Source organism: Castor canadensis, chromosome 3 (genome assembly GCF_047511655.1).
Source record: "Castor canadensis chromosome 3, mCasCan1.hap1v2, whole genome shotgun sequence".
In the NCBI taxonomy this organism is placed as follows: Eukaryota; Metazoa; Chordata; class Mammalia; order Rodentia; family Castoridae; genus Castor; species Castor canadensis.
The window spans coordinates 10,130,457-10,153,573 of record NC_133388.1 but is presented as its reverse complement, the minus strand read 5'-3'; the positions used below and the strand labels follow the sequence as shown (position 1 = coordinate 10,153,573).

The window sequence follows — 23,117 nt, the reverse complement described above, 5'->3', positions numbered from 1 at the left end:
CTGAGCTGCCTTCTGCTCAGGGGACTCAGAGACCATGGAATTGAGAGAAGCCAGGAGACCTGGTGGTAGGCCTGGCAGTGCCACTTACATATGTGGAATTCAGATAAGTTACATCCCTTTCCTGGGCCTTGGTTTCTTCAGCTGTAAAGTGGGGATGGCTATCCATGACATGTCTGCCTCACAGCATGGGAATCCAAAGACATGATAAATGCAGAGGGGTTCTAAAGCACACAGCATGGCACAGGCATGAAGGACTGGGGTGCTGAGTAGTAGAGCTCATAGTAACAACAGCTTGGCAGTCCATGTGAGTAAGGAAAATGCCTCCCCTGCCAGTGTCGGGTTCCTGGAAAAGTTGGCCCTCCATGCACTTGAGTTAGTGAGAAGAACCCAGTCCAGAAGTTGGGAGTTGAGGTTTTTGTCCTGATTCCACTACTGCCTTGAATGTGGCTCCAGGTATATTTTATCTTCTCTGACATTCTAGACCCTGAAATGTCAGGGTCAGCCTAGCCAAGGAGTATTCCATGAGATACCATGGAAATAGAAAGGTATTTGATGATGCACCAGACTCACTGCAACATGTAGGTCAGTCCTGCATATCAAGAATTAGTTTGCATGTTCCACCAAATACATGTAAGTGGAAAGCTTATTTTTAATTTTCTGAGCCAGAACTTAACTCCATTTTAAGGAAAAGCACTGATTTTTTAACTGGTTTTAGTATGTGCTGAATTTTCTAAGAATGCAGTTATTACATACATCAAAAGAAAATTATACTTGATTTTGTTTGTAATTTTATATCAATAGTTGTTTTCTGTTTTGGAAAGCCTATCTCCAGTATTGTCACTTGTGGTATTTTACTCATCTAGAGGGCTGTTAACAAATCCATTTGTGGCAGCAGCCTTCCCAGGGAGTCTGTGGGCAAGTGCAAGCAGCTGACTTCTGGACTCCTGTTGTAGGTGTGTCTGACCTTTACACATTCAAGGGATGCTTTATTATAGATTACTTCTCTGTCTCTCTATAGAACACTTAAAAAATTATATGGATTTTTTTTCTAATTTATGTAGGGAGGTTACATAATCCCTGAATTTCATTTCAGGATAATATAGCGAATATTATAAAAGGTTTGTTGTGAAAAGAGGCATTCAGGTCAGGAGATCTGAGAACGACTGGACTGATGTTCTATAAAGTCAGAGGTCTTGTTTCTTTTTGCACCATGTCTGCTCTTATTTGATCACCACTTAACACTTCCTCATCTGGGAAAACTGAGCCCCAGAGAGAGGAAGCAAGGACTAGGCACAGACCACTTACTGACTTGACTCAGTCAGGAAGAGGAATTGGGATGACAACATGGCTACTTCTCTAGACAGCAGGGTATTGTAGAAGCAATATAGCATACTGGGAAGAATGCATATTTGGCAGTCAGGCTGCCTTGGATCCAAATTTCTACTTTACTACTTGGGCCCTGACAAGTCATGCATCTGTAAATGGACATAATGCCATGCTCTAGTAGTGGATTGCATGACATGATTCCTACATAAGATGCTTAGTGCCTGAGAGATGTCCTTAAGGGCTTCTTCCTGACCCTGCTCCACTCTCTGTCCCCAGATGCAGTGTATTTATGTTAAACCACTTTATGTTTTCTCAGAACTTAATCACAGCCATCAGCTCCCATACTAGGAGAGCAGGGTCCCAAGGTGATGAAACTTGGCATTATGAATTTTTGAGAAACTCTTCTCCCTCAAAGCTTTTTCTGGTGTAGATGGCAGATATCCGGCCCAGGTGACATGAAACCCAGTTTACATTTTGCAGATGACAAAAGTAAGACCTGGTGAGTGGGGACACACACAGGATCACATGATGAGTCAAGGGCCACATCCAAGGCAATCTAGTTTCAAAATAACCATTCCTTCCTAAAAGATCATTTTCTCTTGGGGCCTAGGACCAGGGTGGGACTTTAGGAAGCAGGCACATGGGAAGCAAGGCTTAGGACTTCAGACACCTAGATTTTGTTCATCTTTTCCTTTTGGTTCTTACTAAGGAAATCTAGTCACATTTTCCCTGTAGGTATGGGGCCCATGAACACCTCTGGAGCAAGGAGTCTTTCTCCAAAACTTTAGAACTCCTCCTCTTGGAGCATTGGAGCCTCTCAGAAACATATGATTCACAATGTCAGGGCCTCTGTGACAGCCCTGACTGTGCAGGACACCAGTTGTCTTGCTGGATGGTAGTTGAGTTCATAGGGTAGCAGTCAGGAGCAACCCTACCTTTGCTGACAGGCTATTGATGACAGGCTACCTGACCTTGGGCAAGACTTTTCTTTGAACCTTGGTTTTCTGAAATAAGATCATGAGGGAGTGCCCTTGTGCCCAGAAAAGCATGGCACTAGTGACCAGTTCTGAAAACACACAGGACAGAATGGCTGTTACAAGTTAACAACTCAGTGTGTCCAGGCTTATTGTAGGAGTACGTATGTATTTCCTTTAAAAACTATACGCACAACATGAATCAGCTACCATGAACCACTGCATTGGAAAGCCTCAGGATGCTAGGCCTAATTTGGAGGTCTGGATAGGGGTAAAACAGAAGCATAAATAGTCAAAGGCAAGTTTGTTTTCGGGTTTGGGGTTGGACGTGGTATTGCAAACTGGCTATTTTGAGGCATTCAAGGAGTCCAGCAGCTACTCTAGAGCCCCCCGCCCCCGACCCTTGATACAACCAGAATAGTTCTGCTTTGCCAGTTTTATGTAGTAGGACTCTGAGAAAAGAAGAAAAACTCTGTCTTACTAAATGGAAATCCACACTAGGTGGATTAAAACAAGATAGGGTACTTGTCTTCATAGCCTCTTTGAACACAATGATATGTCCTTTTCTTTGCATTTTTTTTTTTTTGGTGGTAGTGGGGTTTGAACTCAGGACTTTGGGTTTGCTAGGCAGGCGCTCTACTACTTGAGCCACACTTCCAGCCCAATCACTGGAAACTTTAAGGTACAGGTGATAAATGTCCTTATTTTTCCAAACCCACTGTCTTCAATTACTGCCAGTGACCCATTGGCTGCCACATGAGCAGAGCATGGGAAACAGCCCAGGAAGGGGACTTCTAGACAGACCTTTAGTGAAGAGTAGACCCAGTTCTATTTCCTCACTTAAGGGGATGAGAAACATTGCTAAATGTTTCTTGTACTTAGGCTGAATTTTACTTCTCATAAACCTCTTTTTGTTGAAAATTACCAACCTTTTTCTCCTAGAGAAAAAGAAATACTGAACTGTCATCTCCCTGGCTGTGAGGCTGTTGGCACTTTCTTCCACTGGATATGCCTTCTGGTCTTGGGAAGGGAAGGTCACAGACTGCCCCAGGCTTCCTCCACCTCCTGCCTCCTCTCAACTGCCCTCTGGCAGTTCTGAAAACAACACATGTCTGTTTTCTGACCCACCTCTATTCTCACAGGAATATGATGCTTACAGATTCATAGACTGCTGGAGCAGGCAGGTCATTTGTACTTTTCATGCCAACAGTTAAGCAAGCCACCTGTCACTTTGCTCGGGCTGTCCTGTGCCTCTCTCACTTTCCCCCACACTTTCACATTTCTACCCATCCCTTCAGCATGTTGTTCCCATGACACGATTATTCATTCACTCCCTCCCCTGCACTCCCACGGTGCTTTATTTTTGCCTCTATCCTAACAGTGAGCACCACTTGGCACATCTTATCACACCTAGTGAGTGAATTTAATCAGTTTGGAAATTCAGGAAGTGTCCTTTTTATCTCTACAACCTCAGAAAACAGCTGCAGTGTTAACAGGCTTGGGGAGCAAACCAAGATCTGGGGACATGCTGGGCCTGGAGCTCATCTTCTGACCCTCAGCCTAAACCTAACTCAACATTGAGCATCTTAGACTGTCTGGTGAGGAGTGTGCACTGGATTGAGTCCTGGGATACCTCTGCCATGTCAGTGTCTCCTGTTGTCACTACCTCAGCCCCATATGCTCACTATTGCTCCCCTGAAGTGTTAGACCAGTTCTAACTAGTCAGTCTTAACTTCCTCCTTCCATCTGGCCTCCTTACTAGTGCTTTTGACATGGACCATCTATAAGCTTCTTTGCCTGGGCCCTGCCTTCACTCATATTTGGTTCATGCCCTGGGAGTACCAGTGTTGTCACCCATCAGCAAGCTGCACTGGCAGTTCTAGCACCTGTCTCCTGGCCCCTTGTCTGCTGCTTGTCCTATGTGTTGCTGTATCTATGAGATTTTCCCAGATACACAGGAGCCTCTGGTGCCCGTTCCCTGCTGTGTACACACTGATGGTGTCCAATTGGCCTGGACCCTTGGTTGACTGTGAGCTTCTAGGGGCAGGTGCCTTGCTTTCCTAAAGAGAGACCGATGCGTGAGTATGTATGGTACACAAGCCTGTTCAATCCCGTGTCATGGTGTGGGCCTCACATACCAGGTGCTCACTACTCTTGCAGCCTCCTCACTCTTCTCTGCAGACCAAGATGGAGTTCTTGACCCAGCAGCACTGCTCTCCAGACAACCTGTGACACTGGGCTCAAGGTGAGGGGTGCTATCTGTGATTGAGGGACATGGTCAATGGAATTGTCTCACACAGAAATCGCACCCGTCACCTTGGCCTGCTAAGCTCCACCCTGGATGGAGGACACACCTCCCCTGCCAGCAACCCTGTTGAAGGACCTTCAGCTGTTTGTGTGAATGCTTCAGAAGGAGATTCGGATGTGAAGCCAGACAGATCTGGATTCAGGCACCAGTTGTGCCAAGAGTGTGCCCTGGGACAAATCACTTAGCCTTTCCCAAGACTCTCCATTTGTAAAATGGGTTATGATACCTACCTCACAGGGATGTTGTGAGGAGAGCATGAAACAGTGTTTGTAAAAATTCTGTCACTTAAAAATTACCATGGCAACTTGAAGTTACTCTTTAAAAATCTCTGCTGAAATAACCATTAATGTGCGCTCCTGTGGTGGTGCCATCCACACTGAGGGAGACAGGATAGCAGGGAGCACTCTGAAGGAAGCAGGACTGGGGTCCACAGTGAGGACCTGATAGTGGGTGGTTAGAGTACACAGATCTGGGTGGCTTGGGAATTCACATCAAAGTCTGAGGAGACTATCTGCCTGGCTTTTGGGATGTCCCTCTGTACATAGACAATACCACATTTCCTCGTTGGGGCTCTGATTTCTGAATAGCCCACCAGTAACCTGCTGCTGACATTGTTCTCCTTTAAAAAGCTGTTGGCTCATTTGCAGCTTACACCCTAGAGAAGAAAGTCCACCAGCCCCAGGCTTATCTCTCTAACACTAAGATACATTTGGAGCTTTTAGCCCTCCATAGATGTAGCCTAGACCTCACATGGCCACATCAGGCTGTGAGATAGTGAGCAGTCATTATGGAGTGCTGCTTCTCAGGAAATAATACTGGTGGAGCTCAGTGAACAGTCAGCCAAAGTGAGCCACCTGTGGTCAACACAGTTGATTGATAGAGGGGCACAGACTGGAGGCAAGGGAGCATATGCTGTGCATGTACCTGCTCCACATCTGTCACATGTGAAAACAAATGTGAAACCTAGAGGAAGCCATTTCCCCCATGTTGAGCCTTAGTTTCCTCATCTTTAAAATGGACATAAATAACTACCTCACAAAATTGTTGTGAAACTCAACTTTGGTACAATAGATAGGAATGTGACCTGTAAACTGTAAAGCACCATGAAAATACAAATTTTGTTGTTCTTGGAGCCCCCAGTTCCAAGGCACTGTCCTAGGATCTCACCCCTCAGTACATTTTTGGTGCAACATCTCCAGGGCTAAGTCACATACTGCTTATAGAAGGAGCAAGCCCCCCCTTTCCACACACCAATGTAGAGGGTGTTTCAGCTCCCTGGATCTCTACAACATTCCCCTAAGATTGTCAGGAAGCATTAGGAAATGTTGTCTCCATTTTAAGGATAAAGAGACAAAGGCTCCAGGCAGTTAATTAACTTGTTCAAGGCCACACTAGTGATGATGGATAGACCCCAGCCTAAACCCAGGTCTCTAGATTCCCAATCTAGGTCTCTGCCCATAAGACCAGACTGCCTCTCTAAAGAGAGCCCACTTAGCCAGTAGCTTGCATGTTCTTCGAACCATAAAACAATTTGATCAGAGGTAAATTATAGACATTTAACCTGGCCTGTCCATAGATACCCAGTCTTCTAAAGTGAGTAAAGAATTCATGAATGCCCACTTGCTTTTTTACTCACACAGTGCATTTAATCTCTTTCCTAAAGACTGATAATTTCACAATAGCCTTCTGCCAATTTAGTTCATAAAGGATAAGAACCAACTCAAATAGCCATCACCAGGGAGAGAGAGCCAAGTGCTGAACTTGGGATACAACTTTCAGTTTCTAGAGTGAACAGGATATGCACCAGAGGCCCTGCCACTACCTGCTTGTCTGCTGCCCACATTCAAATATATGTTCATTCATTCAACAAATAAGTGAGTTTTTACAATAGCCACCTACTCGATTTGCCTGCTTCCACACTTAACCCACTCATCTCCACACAGCAAGCAGATAGATTTTTCCAGCTCTAGTCAGATCAGTCCGTGCTCCTCTCTTCAGGACTTTAGTCTTATTCAAAATGAAAACCACTTCTGTTGAGCGCTGTAATTCTCAGCTGCTTGGGAGGCAAAGATCAGGAAGATCTTAGTTTGAGGCCAGCCTGGACAAAAAGTTAAAAAGACTCCATCTCAACAAAAAAAGCTGGATGAGGTAGTGCACATTGGTCATCACAGCTTCATGGGAGGCAAAGGTAGGAGGATCATGGTCCAGGCTGACCCCAGGCCAAAAACACAGGATCCTGACTGAAAAATAACTAAAGCAAAAAGAGGCTTAAGTTGTAGAGTGCCTGCCTAGCAAGCTTGAGGTCCTGAGTTCAAACCCCAGTACTACCAAAAAGAAAGAAAAGAAAAGAAAATGAAGTCCATTTCCTTACCAGAGCCTGTATGACCCTACATATTCTGGCCCTAGATGCCTTTCTGAGTTTGCTTCTACCTTGCCCACTTCATTCTAGACACGCTAGTCTCACCACTCCCCAGACATGCCAAGCAGGTCCTGACTTGGGGCTTATATACCTACCGTCCTTTCTGCTTAGGATGTCCTTTTATCCAAATAAATTCATAGCTCCTTCCCTCTGCTGAAACATCATCTAATCAGAGTTAGCCTATCTTAATTAGGTAGGACTGCACACATGCTATCAAAATTCTGTCACTTCTGGTGTTTTTGTATTTGTTTTCTTTTTTGGCTGTGTCTTTACTATTGCCTGTCTCTTGTCTCTAGATTTTAAGGGGAGCAGTTTGTACCCATGCCTGAATCCCCAGTGTCTAGCACAGTACTGTTTGTTTGGTGAATGAGTGAACAGCATCTGTGAACTACTAGCATCTTTGGGCTTTGCAACAGTTGGCACACAAAAATGATTAAGACATGGTCCCTGCATTCACAGCCAGGTGGAGAAGAGAGACTTGTGGATACAAGTGTTACATGCTGTGATAAAGGAAAGTATAGGGTTTGTGGCATCCTAGAACATAGGCTGAGGTAAGGGAGCAGGTCACTAGGAGAGTCTTAGGAGTGCGCATGTATAATAGTCAGTTTTTCTGTCACCGTGACAAAATACCTGAGAAAAAGATTTATTTTGGCTCACAGTTTCAGAGGTTTCAGTCCATGATCATTTAGCTCCATGTTTCTGGGCATGAGATGTGGAAGAGCATGGCAGATAAAATTTGCTCACTGTATAACGGTCAGGAAGCAAGAAAGAGAAAGATAGGGTCTGGGGACAAGATATACCCTTCAGGGCTGAAGGCTTGGCTCAAGTGGTAGAGCACCTGCTTTGTAAGCATGAAGCCCTGAGTTCAAACTCCAGTCCCACAAAAAAAAATTATATATACATAAATACATTATATTTTATATATATATGTGTGTATGGATAGATAGATAGATAGTTATACACATATGTATATCCTTCATAGGCACACCCCCAGTGACACACTTTCTCCAACTAGGTCTCACCTCCTAATAGCCCATACAGGTATGAATTTATCAATGGATTAATCCATTAATAAAGTTAGAGCCTTTATGATCCACTTACCTCTCAACCAAGCCTTTTGGGGAGATACTTCATAACCACACCATAACAGCATGCCTCATCTGGGTCTTAAAGGATGGATACACGTTTGTCAGTTAAAGAATATTGCAGAGAGGAAACAAAATCTGCAAAGGCACATTGACATGTTTGAGCCTAGAGCACTACCGAGCCTGGTGCATGTGAGAGATTAAAGGGGGAGGTGTGAGGAATAGGCAGGGCCAGCCCTGGAAAGGCAGGCTCAAATATAATATTCTAGGGTTTAGACTTTAGCCTGGAATCTCAAGGAAGGTCGAATTGTACTTGATGATAGAGCCAGTATTTAAATTCAGTTCTCAGTGGCTTTTGAGTCTACATGCTCAGAGAAGTGCCTCACAGGTAGTACTCAATAAGTGGTGGGTGCTGCAGTGCTTGTTGCCATCATCCCAGTACTTCTTTCTAGGCCCTGTGGTGGGAAAAATTAAGTCCCCGGGAGGGACAGTAAAAAGCTAGCCCAAGGGCACAAGACCCAGTAGAATAGATCTATTGATCTGTAGGGAGGGATTGAGCTGGGCAGGGTAGTGTAAGCTCCATGCATGGAGGAAGTAAAGGTCCAGGCTTCAGATGCTTCTCCTAGGCAGCAGACAGGAACTGAGACAGGTTCCTTTGAAGTCCATTGTGGTCCTTTACAAATTCATATATATTTTGCATATTTGTAGTCTGCTCCAAGGAAGTACAGAGGGAATAATGTGTCCCCATAAGGGAAGACTCCAGGGAGGTTTCTGTGGTTGGCTGCCTTATCCAAGTAGGATCACTTTCAGGAAAAGAGAGAGAGAAGAGGCAGTGAGGGGACTAGTCCAGACAGTTGGAGTTTAGAAGTCCTCATATCCCAAAGTGAGGATTTCCCATGTGAACTAGTAGAAACCACAGTAGTTCCCTGGCCAAGCAGTGGCAGGGAAGAGCTATGCATTCTGATATTTAATGTGTAAGCACAGGTTCAAAAGAATAAACCTGAGGCAGAGAGACCAGTTGGAAGCTGTTGGAAATGCCTCCCAGCTTGTGACTTGAATCTAGGCTAGACAAGATACACCTAAGACACAGTTTTCAGGAGAGCATTTTATAGAGGCTAAGAGCAGGAGAAATCAAAGTCAGCATGGGGAAATGAGCCCTGCCTTTGGGAGCAGGTACTAACTTGGGTTTTCCGTACAGAGTTCAGGAATGGCCCACACAGTGTGTTTGTGTCCTACTCCAGGTGTTAGGGTACAGAGAAGGATGAGTAGATGGTGTAAACCAAAACTCACAATACTGATAGCAAACACTGACTTAGGCCTCATGCAGAATCCTACATGGAAAAGAGGGAGCAAACTAACACTGCTACCTAAGGAATGATGGAAGGTTTCATAGGGCAGACAGCTATGTACCCAGGCTTTATGGGTACCAGGATTTTGCCAGTCAGGGGCACATAGACCAGTCTTCCACACAGAAGGCACAGCATGACAGCAGTGGCATGGCTGAAAGTACAGCAGTGTTGCCCTATAATGGCAGGGAGCCCAGGTCACTGGAAGAGAGGAATGCTTGCTGGTAGATTGGAGGGTTGATCTCACACACACCTTGGAGTTGGTCTGTCTCAGGAAGAAAGCAGGTGTGGAACAGGTTAGGAGAGAAAACAGATGTGATAGTGAGGAGAGGAAGACCAAGAACCAGGAGGCCTGTGAAGGGTGGTGAAAAGCAGGTAGCAAAGCTACATAGTACCCAGGAATTCATTTGCCTAGCCATCTGTTCCTTCTGCCTGCACACCTAACCCAGTCCCATCTCACTGCCCTCAGGGTAAGAAGAGAGCCATGGTGGGAGGACCCTTCTGGTACCTGGTGTCCCTGAAGCCTGTGGGCTGAGTACCTACAGGGGGTCTGGAATCAGGTAGCCAGGAGGATTCTGATAGGTTAGCTGGGAAGCTTCATTAAAGATTGACGGGTGAAGCCCATTTGACGCTGGGACGCAGTATCTGTTACCACTGTGCCAGCCAGGCAGCTGAGGAAGAGAAGGTAAGTGGTAGGATGCAGAGGTACCTCATGGACTGTGCCGAGGAGCTCTGCCCACCATGGTCAGCAGGGAGTGGACCTTCCACTGCTTCTGCTTCTGCCACTGTGCCTGCACCTTGCTTTGCAGAGTGACCTGTAGGTGACAGAATGCCTCTCTCCCTCTCCCTCCCTCTCCGTCCTGCTCCTCTGGCCTCTCCTCGCACTCCCATCTGGTGGGGCCGTGGGTAGGGCGGGGGAAGGGGCTCAGGATCTTGGGAGAATGTCTCTCACTGCTGACAGCATGGTTTCCATTGGGTCCTTGCAGAAGTGGTGGGGTTGAGGCACCAGCTGCAACTGGTATCGGGAGGCCTGGGCAACTGCACAGCTCGCTGGAGGCACCAGTCACCTCAGGCAAGTTGCTCACCCTTTTGGAGCTAAGCCTCAGTTTCCCCACCTATAAAGTGGAGCTTGTAAGCCCTATCCTAAACTGTTGAGCAGGTTAATCACCAAAAGTGGTATGAAAATGCTTTGTAAGACATAAAGGCATGGCAGCTTGTTGTAGCTTATTCTGTTTGAGATTCATTTCAAGATTTATTTTATGTCCTTAAATGAGCTTATTAGGAAAGGAAAAAAAGACTTTACCAAGAAAACTCACCTGAGGAGGCAACTTGAGTGGGACCAAGCCTATGGGTTAGGGTGCTCCAGCCTGGGAGCCAGAAACTGAGTTCTTGCCTTGAGCTGCCCCCAATGTGGGTGTGACCTTAAGCAAACCACCACCTTGTCCCTGGACCTCAGAATCCCTCCATGCAAGGAGAAGGTGGGAGCCAGGGAAGAAGTGCTCCTCACTGGCACCCAGAGTGGCACCAGGTTTCAAGCATCATTGTCATAATGAGAAGAGGACCTTTCCTATCTGTCATATCATTTTTGGAGCATAATTACTAGGGCCTTTGCCCCATGTGGCTTGGGCATCTCCCCTTTCTGAAGTAGTCTCTACATTCGCAAAAGGTGCCCTTCTACTTGCAGGGCTTTCGCAGCCTCAATTCTCAGGTCTAGTCATATCTGTCAGTCAACAAGGAGCTAAGTTCTAACTGCCCAGCCCAGGACCAGGGCTCAGGAATGAGGATCTATTGCTGGAGTTCAAGGGGGCATCAAGTCAGCTAGTACTGGTAATCCGAATAAAAATGTAAAAGCCCCATGATTGGCCTAAATTTATATAGTAAGGACTAAGCAGAAAAAACTGGAAAATTCACACATGTTTCCTTTAAGGAGCAACTAAACCAACATTAAAATGCAGAGAGGGGCAGTCTCCAATAATGGGAGATAGAGGCACTATCTCCTTTGCTTTCTAAACACAGAGGTGAGGCTGTTTGTTTAGCCAAGACTGAACATGAGTATGCTATGAGGGGGACAGAGCCCTGGGCTGGGAAACATTTGTCCTGGGCATTGGTCCCAGCTCTGCCACCAATTCCTGTGTGGCTTTGGCCAGGTGACTATAAGGATAGTAGTCAAACCAGGACTTAAACTCTTCTGATCCCAAGCAGGCAGTTGCCTGCCTGGCAGTAGGAATAGTACCCAGGAGGAAGGGCCTTAAATACAAGAGGGGAGGCCATGCTGGGGGCCATGTCCCAGAAGGCTCCACCCAGTCTCCATCCAAAATGGAGAGACTGCCTGGAAAGAAGCAAAGGAGTTAGCCTTTTCTAAGGAGAGAGAGAGAAGAAGGGGAGGGAAACTCAGGAGAGCTTGGGACTTAGCCGAGCTCAGACCAGGTGGCTCTCGTTTGCTGGCCAGAAATTCCATCAAGCATCACTGAGCAGGTTCTGGATCCTTTGTCTCTGGCACCCCTGGGATCTCAGGTTCCATCTTTTCAGGAGGTCAGGGGATGCTTTTCCTATAGAGATAAGCTAGAAACTTAGCCTGCCCCTCTCTCCCAGAGGAGCTACTATGTCACAGCCTCTTCATTGTGGGGGTGAACAGACAGAAGGCCTTCCCTAGAAGCAGGTGTCAGCCTTGCCTCAGCTGCCTACCTTGGGCTTATATAAATTAACATGCAACACACTCAACAGGAGCACTATGATCTTGCAGGGGATGGAGTCACAGAGGAGTTGTCTTCCCTAGGGATTCTTGGGCATTTATTTATTCTCAAAGCTAGTGCATGTACACCTACATAATTTGGAAAATCAAAAAAAGAAAATCCCACAATCCCAAGATAGCCACTGTTAACATTTCGGTAAGTTTCCTTCTTTGTTCTTTGAGTTCTAGAGATTAGGAGCGGAATGATCCTTCTCACTTTATAGGAAACAGGCCCAGAGAGGGAAGGGACTTCCTACAGCACCTAGTGGCAGAACTCCAGCAAAGATCACTAGAAAGGGACCAGGCATGGTGGCTCAGGCCTATGATCCCAGCACTTGGGAAGCTGAGGCAACACCATATGAGTTTGAGGCCTACCTGGGCCACATAGTGAGGCCCTGTCTCAAAAAACAAACAAAAAAGATTACCTTGAAGGGGATTTCTGTTAACATAATAAGAGCACAGCCAGGGATAGGAAGGGGCCAGAAGGCTGGGATTAGGGCCAGTAGGAGGACCAGAAGGAAATAGAGCATAGTTCCCCACTGCCCCTCTGTGAGGCTGACAGCCCTGGAGGCAGCCCTGGCTAGATGGATGTCAGCCATTAGGATGATGGTATCCTGCATTGGAATCCTTATGTCAAAAACAGGTGCTATAAAAGCCCTTGGAAAAGGTGCAATAAAAGTAGTAAGTATGTTACCAAGCCAGGCCTGTTTACCTGCCATGCAATATGCCAATCACTGCAATGATGGGTTTTGAAAGAAAAAAAAAAAAGAAAGAATTTATTCAGAAGGTAGCCAAGTGTGGAGATGGAAGAGCAGGTCTCAAATATACCTCCCCAAGGATAGGACTTGAGGACATTTATAGGATATAAAAGCATGGTAACTTAAGATGTTGGGAAAGGGAAAGGTGGAATCATTGGCAGTATGTACATGCATAATCTTCATAACTCTTCATAGGACACATTTTTAGGAAATGGTGACACAACTGAGTGTGGTAGTGCACACCTGTGATTCCAGCATTCAGGAGGATCATGAGTTCAAGGCTGGGCTAAATAGCAAGACCATATCTCAAAGGAAGGGAAAATGATGGAGTTTTCAGTCCTCTGACATCAGAAGGTCACACATGATACTTGCATAGGCCAGTGAAAGGGTTGGTGGTTTCAACAAAAGTGGCCTTCAAGTCCCTGAAAAGTAACTGTGGCAACTATGATCATGAACCACATGTCAAAGGTGTTATGTACAACAAAGCCAGTAGGGCACTAATAATGTATTGCTCAGTTGCATGTCCTCTGAAATTAGTGATTTTTTAAAGTCAACTGAAAGTAACTAAAAAGCAAAAGAAGCTTGATGGTTTATTCAGGGTTTCCCTCAGTTTCAAGTGTAAGCTCACTCCACTTCAGAGCAGCCTCTAAAGGGCACATGGTGATCACTAATGTCCTTGCTTAGGTAGAAAGATAGGTGTTATCTGCCTAAAGCCCCAATGAGTACAAGCTCTGATGCTACCCTACCCAGTGCTCACCTCACTCTCTTAAGAGGGGCATGACCTCCTGGCTCCACTCCCTCCTCCAATCACACAGATTCTGCCGTAGGTCCTTCAGCTCTACCCCTCCAACCAGCCTCCTCGCCTCTCCTCACCATCACTCCTTTTCCAGTGGGTTCATGCCTAGGCCCCGGCCCCACTTCACTCTCTCCTCTTTGTTTATTTTCTCCAGTGGTCTGTACTTTTTGACCCAAAAAGATAAGAGGACCTCCCTCTGAGTCATCATCATGTTTGGGAGGAGTTTTTTGGTGGAACTTGGACCTCTGAGACAGCAAGAAGTAAGCTCATTCCCAAGAAGCATCATGGTTTAGTGGGACTTGTAGCTGACAAGCATGGATTCGAGTTTCAGCTTGGTACTCAGCCTCTGTGCCCTGGCAGCTCTTCATGTTTAGAGAAGAGGTCAGTCTGGAGACAGGTCTCAGTCTATCCCTTCTCCCCCAGCCCTCTGCCTGGCTTACTGCCAGGAGGTTTGCCTTGCTGCCTTGGGCCAAATTTGTAAGACACCAGTATGCACAGCTACTCTGCTTTTCCTGGTGTTTATCCACCTTAAGTTTCCCTTTCACTTTTTTATTTGTTTGTAATACAAATAAGCTCTTCGTATTGACTTTGGGAAAACTTGTCTAAGGTGAGGGAGAGAAGGATGAGACTTGTCTTAGTTGGTATCTCCCATGGATGGGCCAGGTTATCAGCTTCCAAATTTGACAAGCTTGGGACACTGGCCAGCATCATTAACTCCATGGCTTCAGGCAAATTCCCTCACTTCTCAGAGCCACCACTGTCCATGGGAAAGAGAAGTGCCTTTGGACAGCCCCTGAAGACCAGCTGGGACCAAGGCATGTAGTTACACAGACAGGTTCATTCTGACCCAGCAGAAAGGCCAACCAAAGTACTTTTTTTTTTTTTTCCATTGAAATTGACGTCATTGTCTCTCTACTTCCTTGTCCTTTTTTTTTTTTTTTTTTAATCACTCTTACATTTACTCACCTGTGTATGCATTGTTTGGGCCATTTGCCCCCGCCACGCCCCGCTTTAAAGTACTTTAAATAACTAACATTTCACAACACCAAGTGCCTTTTGTTTATGTAATTCATGTTTCCTTCTAGCAACTTTGTGAATAGTAATTCATATTTTGTTGGTATTAGTATCCCACTTTATAGATAAGGATGCAGGCAGATTGCTGAGGAGCACACAAATGTTGAGGAGAGCTCTGGCCAGGTCATCTCACTCCTACCACTAGGCCCCTCCTAGGAACAAGGCAGTTAAAATGTGATCCTCAGACAAGTTCACACCATTACAAATGACTTCAGATGTCAACACATAGCTGTATGCAGAACCAGAGCAAAGACTAGGTCAGCAGCCCTGTCTCTCCATCTGGGTCCCAAGACCTCTAGTCAGCACAAAGTACCTGGTGCTGGCAGGGAATAGTTAGAACTGTCCACTGATTGACCTTCTCTCTGAATAAGTGTGAATGTGAAAGATTCCTTCTTTCTTAGTTTTTGTGTTGCTCTAACAGAACACTTGAAACTAGGTAATTTATAACGAACAGAAATTTACTGGCTCTTTGTTCAGTAGTCTGGGAGTTCCAAAATCAGGGGTCTAGCATCTGGTGAGGAACTTTTGCAGAAGGGCAACAGAGTTATCAAGAGGGGGCTGAACTCACCCTTTTATGATGGCACCAGTTCTACCCATGAGAGCGGAGTCCTCATGGCCTTAACATCTCTTAACAGTCCCACTTCTTAATTCTGTTACAATGACAGTTGAATTTCAACAGAGTTTTCAATAGACATTCAAACCATAGCACCTTCTTAGTCTATATTTTCATCAAGGCCAGTTCAACCCAGCTCCTTCACTTGGGATCTTCCTCCAGGGTTAGTGATCATGAATTTCCTCAATGCTTCTAATTCAATCAGTAAAATTTACCAGTGTCCTATGTGAGTGAGACCCTGAACTGAGAGACGTGCTCTCTACCCTGGAGAAGGTCAGGGTCTGGCCTGGAAGAAAAGACAGCTCCCAGATAACTGATGTGAGTGAAGAAGCTGGGAGTTTCATGAGAGAGGCACATGGGTGTGTGAAAATGAGGAGAAGGGACTTGGCAGGCCTCATCGCAGAGGTGACTATGAGGTGGGCCTGGAAGCCTTGGCAGGAGAAGAAGGTGTCCCGGGTGGATTGTGTAGTCCCCAGAACACAAGGATGTGGGAAGCACCTTGGAGTCTGGCTAAGTGGGCAGGTACGAGAGTTCAACTGTGGCAGTATGGCCAGGAGAGAAGGGCTGCAGTGGGGCTGAAGCCAAGTCTAAAGATCCTTGTATCTTATTTAAGTGTACTTGAACCTGACTGCAAGGATTGGGTCTGTTTTCCAGAGGTCTTATGGACTGTAGTGTCCATGTAGAGGGCGAGAAGGAGAAAGGATCAGAGACAAAGTCTTATTAGTAGACTGGCATGGGTCCAGGAAAGAGACACTGAGGTATCCAGTGTGGATGGAGAGATGCTTCTGTGGGTAGCAGACACAGTACCAATAAGACTGCTAAGCTATGGAAGATGGAGCAGGAGGATAAGGGCTTCCTCCCCTCTCCCTTTCCCTCTCCCTCTCCATGGATCCTGCATGGTCCTATCTCAGCTCAGGTGAGAGTGGGAGTCATCCTCCACTTTGGCCTCTAATCACATCCCACAGGGAAGTCATCTGCACCAGCTCAGCACCAAAACAGTTGGGCATCTGATTACTAGCTACCTGAGAGCTTTCCTGTGTACAGCTGCTTCTGCCTAAGGAGCAGCACCTTCGATGAAGAGGCATCTAGAAGTGGGCTGTTCTCCAGGATTCCCAAGGAACCAGTGACCATTCTTCAGGAATGAGCCTCCTCCCTGACCTTTGTCTGAGACTCTGCCATGGGGCAGCTGGACCAATGGGTGAACAGGGCCAGGAGTCAGGAGACAGTCGAGAAGGTGGAGAGCCATATCCAAGCAAGTGCTATCTTTTCCTGCTATTCAGCTAAATTTGAAGTATACTTTAAGTGTAGTACTGGGTCTGGGAGGAGATGGGACTCCTGTTGGCCTTCCCCCACCCATGAGGAGCAGGTTGGCTGAAAGTGTTAGGAAGAAGTTCAGGCCAGCCAGCAGAATGAAGAAGCTAAAGCACATGACCACAGACAACTACTGTGTGGGCCACTGGTTGCCATCTGGTGTCCTGAAAGGGGACAGAAATAGTCATAATGACCAGACCAGGCCAGCAGACCCAGAGATCTTGCAGCAGCCAGGGGAGCCCTGGCACGCAAGGACTCAGTCCTAGGACAGGGTCCAAGTCTCAGACCAGGGTCTACACAGGTCTCCAGGACAGGGACTCAGCCCCCATGAAAAGGACAAAGTGCAGACTCAGAAGTGGACTCAGTTGTCTGAGCTAGAGCCCAAGGCCTGGGGCTGAGGTTGGGCAGGAGGCAGGAATTCCTTTTCACTGTGAGGACCATCCAAGGGCATCTGGAAGTTCTTCTGGTGGCATGTGAGTCTACCTCCTTCATTCTTCAAGGCAGTCTCAATCTGACACCACAGGAAGACTGAATTTAAGAAAGGGACATTTTGCAGGTACTTTGTGTCTTGCTCTGCCACTTGTATATAAGACCTTGTACAAGTCACCTACCTTTCTGGGACTAGTTTCTCAGCTGTTCCAAGTCCTCATGGGTGCTTTCCTAACAGTTTTGAGAGTTAGAACAGTTGTGAGAAATTGCAATGTAGATTAAATGGAGAAAAGTGCCTGGACATTGCTCTAGTAGGGTTCACATATTTTTTCTGTTTCCTGAGAATAAGAAGAGAAGGACCGCTAAGACCCTGGGCCTCTGGGAAGATGGAGGCAAGAAATTTCCCCCATGTTGTTGTTGGGATTGTAGCCTGCATGTTGCTCTTAGCTCATGCAAGGGTGGAAACAAAGCCACTTGCCCAGAGTTCCTCTCCCAGTCACTGTGACTCTGTGGTTCCTAAGAGACACCTGAGCTGGCAAAGATAAGGAACAACCAGCTCCTTCTCAGGTTGGGGCTGAAGCCTAGATTTCATTTTAAATGTGTCACAGGGTGCCCTGACACAGGCTCCCAAAACCAACCCTCCTGTGAACACAGTTTGACAGCGGGTCCTGAGCAAGTGTGATCTGGTAGGCTGTCTGGTAACCCAGAACAAAGGGAGGGATGGCAGGACCCTGCTCCTTCCCACCCTCAGCTCCAGACTCTTAATGTGAGTAGTAGGGGGCAGCAAAGCATGAGACTGAAGCATTCCCCCACCCACCCATTCAGACCTGAATTCTCCTAACTCTGGCTCTGACTCTTGCCAGCTGTAGGTGTCAGTCTTGTGCTCAAAAAGTGGAAAAAAAGCAGACCTATCTGATTTGACTATTCTATGTCCACTGGTGATTTTAGGACAGTTAAGGCGTTGTGGGGACAGTGGCAAATGAAGAGGGAGAAACAGCAAGTGTCGTTTGAAGGGAAAGAGATGGTAGAGCACCTGCCTATCTATCAAGCATGAGGTTCGAACCCTGAGTTCAAACCCCAGTACCACCACCAAAAAAAAACAAAAAAAAGTGTGAAGGGAAGGAGCAGAGTATCAACAGCTAAAAGTTTGGATCTTGTTCATGACTCAGAGGGAGGAGCCCCAAGAAGGAGCAAGAGAAGGGCTGATCAAGAGGCCAAGGTGGGGCCAGTTGTTGCACAGGTATGAGAGCCCACTGTTAAAGGAAAATTAGGGGTATCTCTTCTGTGGCTAGGAGGGGATGATAGTGAGGTGCAGTTCTGGTTATTTGCCAGGGTCTTTCTTCCCTCTGCTGACTGCTCCTCTCTGTGTTTCTCTGCCCCACAGGCCCCTCCACTCAGCGTCAGGTGCAGAATGGCCCCTCTCCTGAGGAGATGGACATCCAGAGAAGGTAACCCTGCCTCCCGCAGCAGTCACCCTGACAACTTCCCCAGTAGTTTCAGGTGCATCCTTCAGTGAGTCAGGACACTGTACAGCTCAGGCCAGCACTTTGTGGCACATTCTATGGACAGAGGCAACAAGCCAGACCAGAAAGGATGAGAGAGCTGATACAGGCAGCACCTCCTGAAAGTGGAGACCTTAGGATCCATGGGGATCCTAAGTATTTTACAGAGTACCTGGACCTTAGTTATGCAGTCCTTGTGATGCAGCTGAAGGTGAGCCATCATACTGATCAGCCATTTAATTTAACCTTTCCAAGTGCCTTAAGAGGTAGCTATGATGAGAAGGAAGTAGCCTGTGAGGGAGGCAGTTATGGGCTGTGGCTCAAGGGCTGTAGGATGGGAGTGATTCTACTCGTGACAGCAAGGATCACACAAGAAGTTTGCTGGCTCCTATGGAGCATCCTCTCCAACATCTTATTGCCAGGAAATACACCCAAACCCAGGTGTGCCATCTCTGTGCCTAGTGGTCTGCTTCTGACAGGCCACAGCTCAGGTCTGTGCAAACTTGTTGAGGGAGGCAAGGCCCAGCCCAGGCCTCTGGGACATGGCATACAGCTCTAGATATGTGAGCAGGTGCCAGTAGCTCCCTGGACAGGAGTCAGGAAGCTGGCACCTTCCCCCCACTAGTTGGCATGAGACTCCCCCCAAGATTTCCTCTTCCCGGGCCTCTCCCAGATGCCCTAGGGTGAACGATCCCTGAGTCTTCTGTCTTTGACATGGTATGTCATGACCCTAGACAAGCTATTGCTCTTGCCCTCAGTTTCCTCATTTCAAAATGATGCCACCCTTACTCTGCCTATCTTGAGCGTATAAGATACTATGGACGTACACTTCCTAGTGTGCTTGCTTGCTTCCTACTCAATTCACAGGTATTTATTGATCTGCAGACCTGACTTCTAGCCTCTCAGGACTATAGCCCTATGCAATTTAGGAAGGTGTTTGCTCACTGGGTCTCATTTTAATCCTTATCCTAACTCTTAGGGGTTGTTACTAGTATTACCTTTTCCCAGATGAACTAACTGAAGCTCAGAATAGAAATGGTCCACCACCAGTCAGCAGGGGGCTGGAGCAGAACAGGGCCAGCAGTCAAATCTGAATCAAGCTGCAGCTCCCTGCCAGGTCCCAGGATGCCTCCACCTAGAGGAGGGCAAGAAGGAGTGAGCCCCCAGTCAAGGGAAGCAAAAATACAGAGGAGATGGCTGCTACATTAGGTCATTCAGTTAAACATCCACAACACTGCCTTATCTTAACCCAAGGCCCAAGCCAAATTAAAGAGGAGATGGGCTGCAGAGAGCATGTCCTCAGACCAGAGCACCCCTTGGTGGTCATGCTGTGAGCCGTAGGAATCCACCACCAGAGGCAGCAACAAATCTCACTACCAGTCATTTCAGACTTTCAGATGGAAGAGACCCAGGAGAGAGAGTGACTTACCTGGGGCCACATAGTGAGTCAGCAACTCCAAGCACAGATAACCTTCTGTTTTCATGCAAACATTATCATAACTTCAGACCTAATTTATTGTTTTTTCAGTTCTAGGATGGAAACCAAGGCCTTGTGCATGCTAGGCAAGCACTCTACCACTGCACTGCATTCCCAGTCCAAGCCCTCTTGGTTCATGAGCTCTCTTCCTGGAGAGAGTCACATACTTATCCTCCACACAGCACTCACTGAACACTTGTCACATGCCACAGACACATGAGCTTGCTTTAGACCAAGGCTGCAGGTCCATAGCCGATAGACCCACACTGCCCCGACCCTTCCCCACCATGGCAGATACAACTTGCTTCCATCACCTCCCCCACTGAGCCAGAACTGGCCTCAGAGCACACAACTCTGTTCTTCAGTAGCACATATTTGGAGTTTGCTCCACCCTAGTTGCAACCTTGCTGCCACCCTAGATGATTCCATAAGGCCCCTCCTTTGTCACCATCTCAGTCACTGGATTCAGTGGGTGTGTTTGTGGGTCACTGTCCTACTCAACCGGCCTTTGGCGAGTACCCTGAGGTGCTCTGCAATAAGAAACTAGGATATTAGCTCCCACTGCTCTGCAGGATCAATTCCCCTCCAAAGGGGCCTCGCCTATGACGGCTCTGTTGTAGAGAGGATGAGGCACATGGCCTTTGTGTTCATTTCTCCTGAAAACCAACAGTACCTAAAACTTGTCCCAGGGAGCTCAGCCAGGTGCACTAAGAACAGGCATTCTCAAGACTGGATCTTTTGAGGCCACAGGCCCCTAAAGCCAGATGAGCAACCAACAGGGAAGAAGCTTGATCAGTGTCAGTGAGTGAAATCGAGCCAGCCAGAGGGTCACCAGATTTCGGTGCAGTCCTCCCTGCTCAATGTGCCAGAGCTCAGGAGACTGCTGACCCTCCCCTACTTTCGTAATTGAACCCAACGTGCCCCTCAACGTTACGTGGAGGCAGCCAGTGCAGTGGCTCCCAGGGAGTATGAAGAAACTGACTATGAAGCCTGGGCTTTCGGGCCCAGAGTGCATTGTTCTGGGTGCAGAGAGGTCAGGCCGCCTGCTGTGGTTGCTTTTCAGACAAGTGATGGAGCAACAGCAGCAGCACCGCCAAGAGTCTCTGGAGAGAAGAACCTCAGCCACAGGTGAGAGCCCTCCGAGGCTGCCTCCCATGCTCAGGCCAGGTGCAGCCCCTCTACTCAGATGAGATCCAGTGCTACAGCAGACCCTCTAAGGAGCTGCTAATCACATAAGTCTAGAGTGTGACCATCACTTAGGACAGAGAAGGGAACAAGAAAACTGGAACAGAGGTTTAGAGGGCTCACTCAATTTAGTCTTGTTCCTACCCACAAGCCTTCTAGACTTTCCATCACTCCTTTCCCAAGTGGACACACAGGGAGCACCTCCTGTCTATCAGGCACCATCCTGAGGGCTGGGAACACACCATGGACAAAGTCAGACAGCCCTGCTCCCTGGAAGTCCACTCTCCAACCAAGGAGACACATGAACCAATGCTTACCCTAACATGAAATGCACACTGTGGCAAAGCTAAGTGCAGGGTGCTCAGTCAGGACTGCCCAGAGCAGCTGCTTCCAAGATTCAGCCCTGAGTGCACTCCAAAGGAAGGGCATGTACCATTCATTGATAGGTATAGGACTTTCTCAATGCCAAGTGCTTTCAAATCCTGATCCTGTTTAGTTTGTCCAAATGCCTTCTGAAGTAAGCAGGTGAACATTTTCCTGTTTTGCTGATGAGAAAACTGAGCCCTACTAGTCTCTGAGTGCTGCACAGAGACTGATGACACCCTCTCACTTGTTGCTACACCTCTTTGCCACTACCCATGCCCACCACCCATTCTTGATGAGGTCTAGTTCTGTCATCATGTTAGCCCTTCCTATCACTTATGCTACATAGCTCTAGTGAAGCCTCAGTATACCCTGCACCTCCCTCCCATTCCCACTGTAGCACACTGGCCTCTCTTTTCTGATTCAGCATCCTTGACTCCTTCCTCACCCTTGCTTCCCCTTACCTAACGTGATACCTACTCTCCTGTCCAGTCCCAGCTCCATAAGCAGTCTTCCAAAGCTTTCAGCTGGGTGGAGACCCGCTTCAGGCATCATAGCACCATGTGCCTGTTCTTGGTAGCACTTGTCAGCTTGCCACAGTCACCATTCGTCAATAGCCTGTGTGATTTGGTTCTCCTAGTGCCTCACACAGTGCCTGGCACAGAGCAATATCAGGTGGAGGGCAGCTTAATGGCAGCATGGTGTGCCCAGCACCCAGCATTGCTCCCTCACCCATGTCCTCAGTCAGCCCTGGCACCCACAGTAACCTTTCACAGTCTCCAAGGATACCCACGGGCAGAAGTTGGAGACCAACTCCGGTCGAGGCCTAGGATGGTACTCAATATTTAGTCTAACAAAGAAAAAAAAGCATTTGTGCCACCAGAGAGCTTCCTCTCTGGGAAAAAGGAGCAAGAGAAAATTCACTAAGCTCAAGGAATGTTAAATACATATGTAATGGTATGGGTTCAGCCAGGCCTCAGGTGCTAAAGAGACCAGAACAGGCTATAACTGCAACAAGGCCAAGTTCATCCCATGGGAGCTTCCTGGAAGAGGCAAACCTTGGTCTTATCCTCATCCCTCTAAGGTACAGACTGCTGTCTGTCCTTCCTTCCAAGGACCTAAGATGAGACCAGTAGGCTAGGTGCCAGTTGGGTACTGGAGACTGACTGCTCCCTCACATTGCATTTCAGGACCCATCCTCCCACCGGGGCATCCCTCATCTACAGCCAGCGCCCCTCTCTCATGTAGTGGGCCTCCGCCCCCTCCCCCACCCCCGGTCCCACCTCCACCCGCAGGAGCCACCCCCCCTCCCCCGCCCCCTCTGCCAGCCGGAGGAGCCCAGGGAGCCAGCCATGACGAGAGCTCTGCATCAGGACTGGCTGCCGCCCTGGCTGGGGCCAAGCTGAGGAGAGTACAGCGG

At 47.5% G+C, this 23,117-nt stretch overlaps 1 protein-coding gene and 1 pseudogene across 4 annotated transcripts in view; one reads left to right on the top strand and one right to left on the bottom strand.

Annotated features, from left to right (window-relative positions):
* LOC141421480 (large ribosomal subunit protein uL15 pseudogene) overlaps nt 1–22,891 on the bottom strand; it is a 29,101-nt pseudogene extending 6,210 nt beyond the window's left edge.
* Evl (Enah/Vasp-like) overlaps nt 1–23,117 on the top strand; it is a 160,030-nt gene that overhangs the window by 123,571 nt on the left and 13,342 nt on the right. For all 4 annotated transcript variants that reach the window (XM_020176223.2, XM_074067176.1, XM_074067175.1 and 1 more), the window contains exons 4-6: nt 18,555–18,618; nt 21,213–21,277; nt 22,888–23,117. In XM_020176223.2, the coding sequence (XP_020031812.1) occupies nt 18,555–18,618; nt 21,213–21,277; nt 22,888–23,117 (359 nt within the window). The remainder of the gene's footprint in view (nt 1–18,554; nt 18,619–21,212; nt 21,278–22,887) is intronic.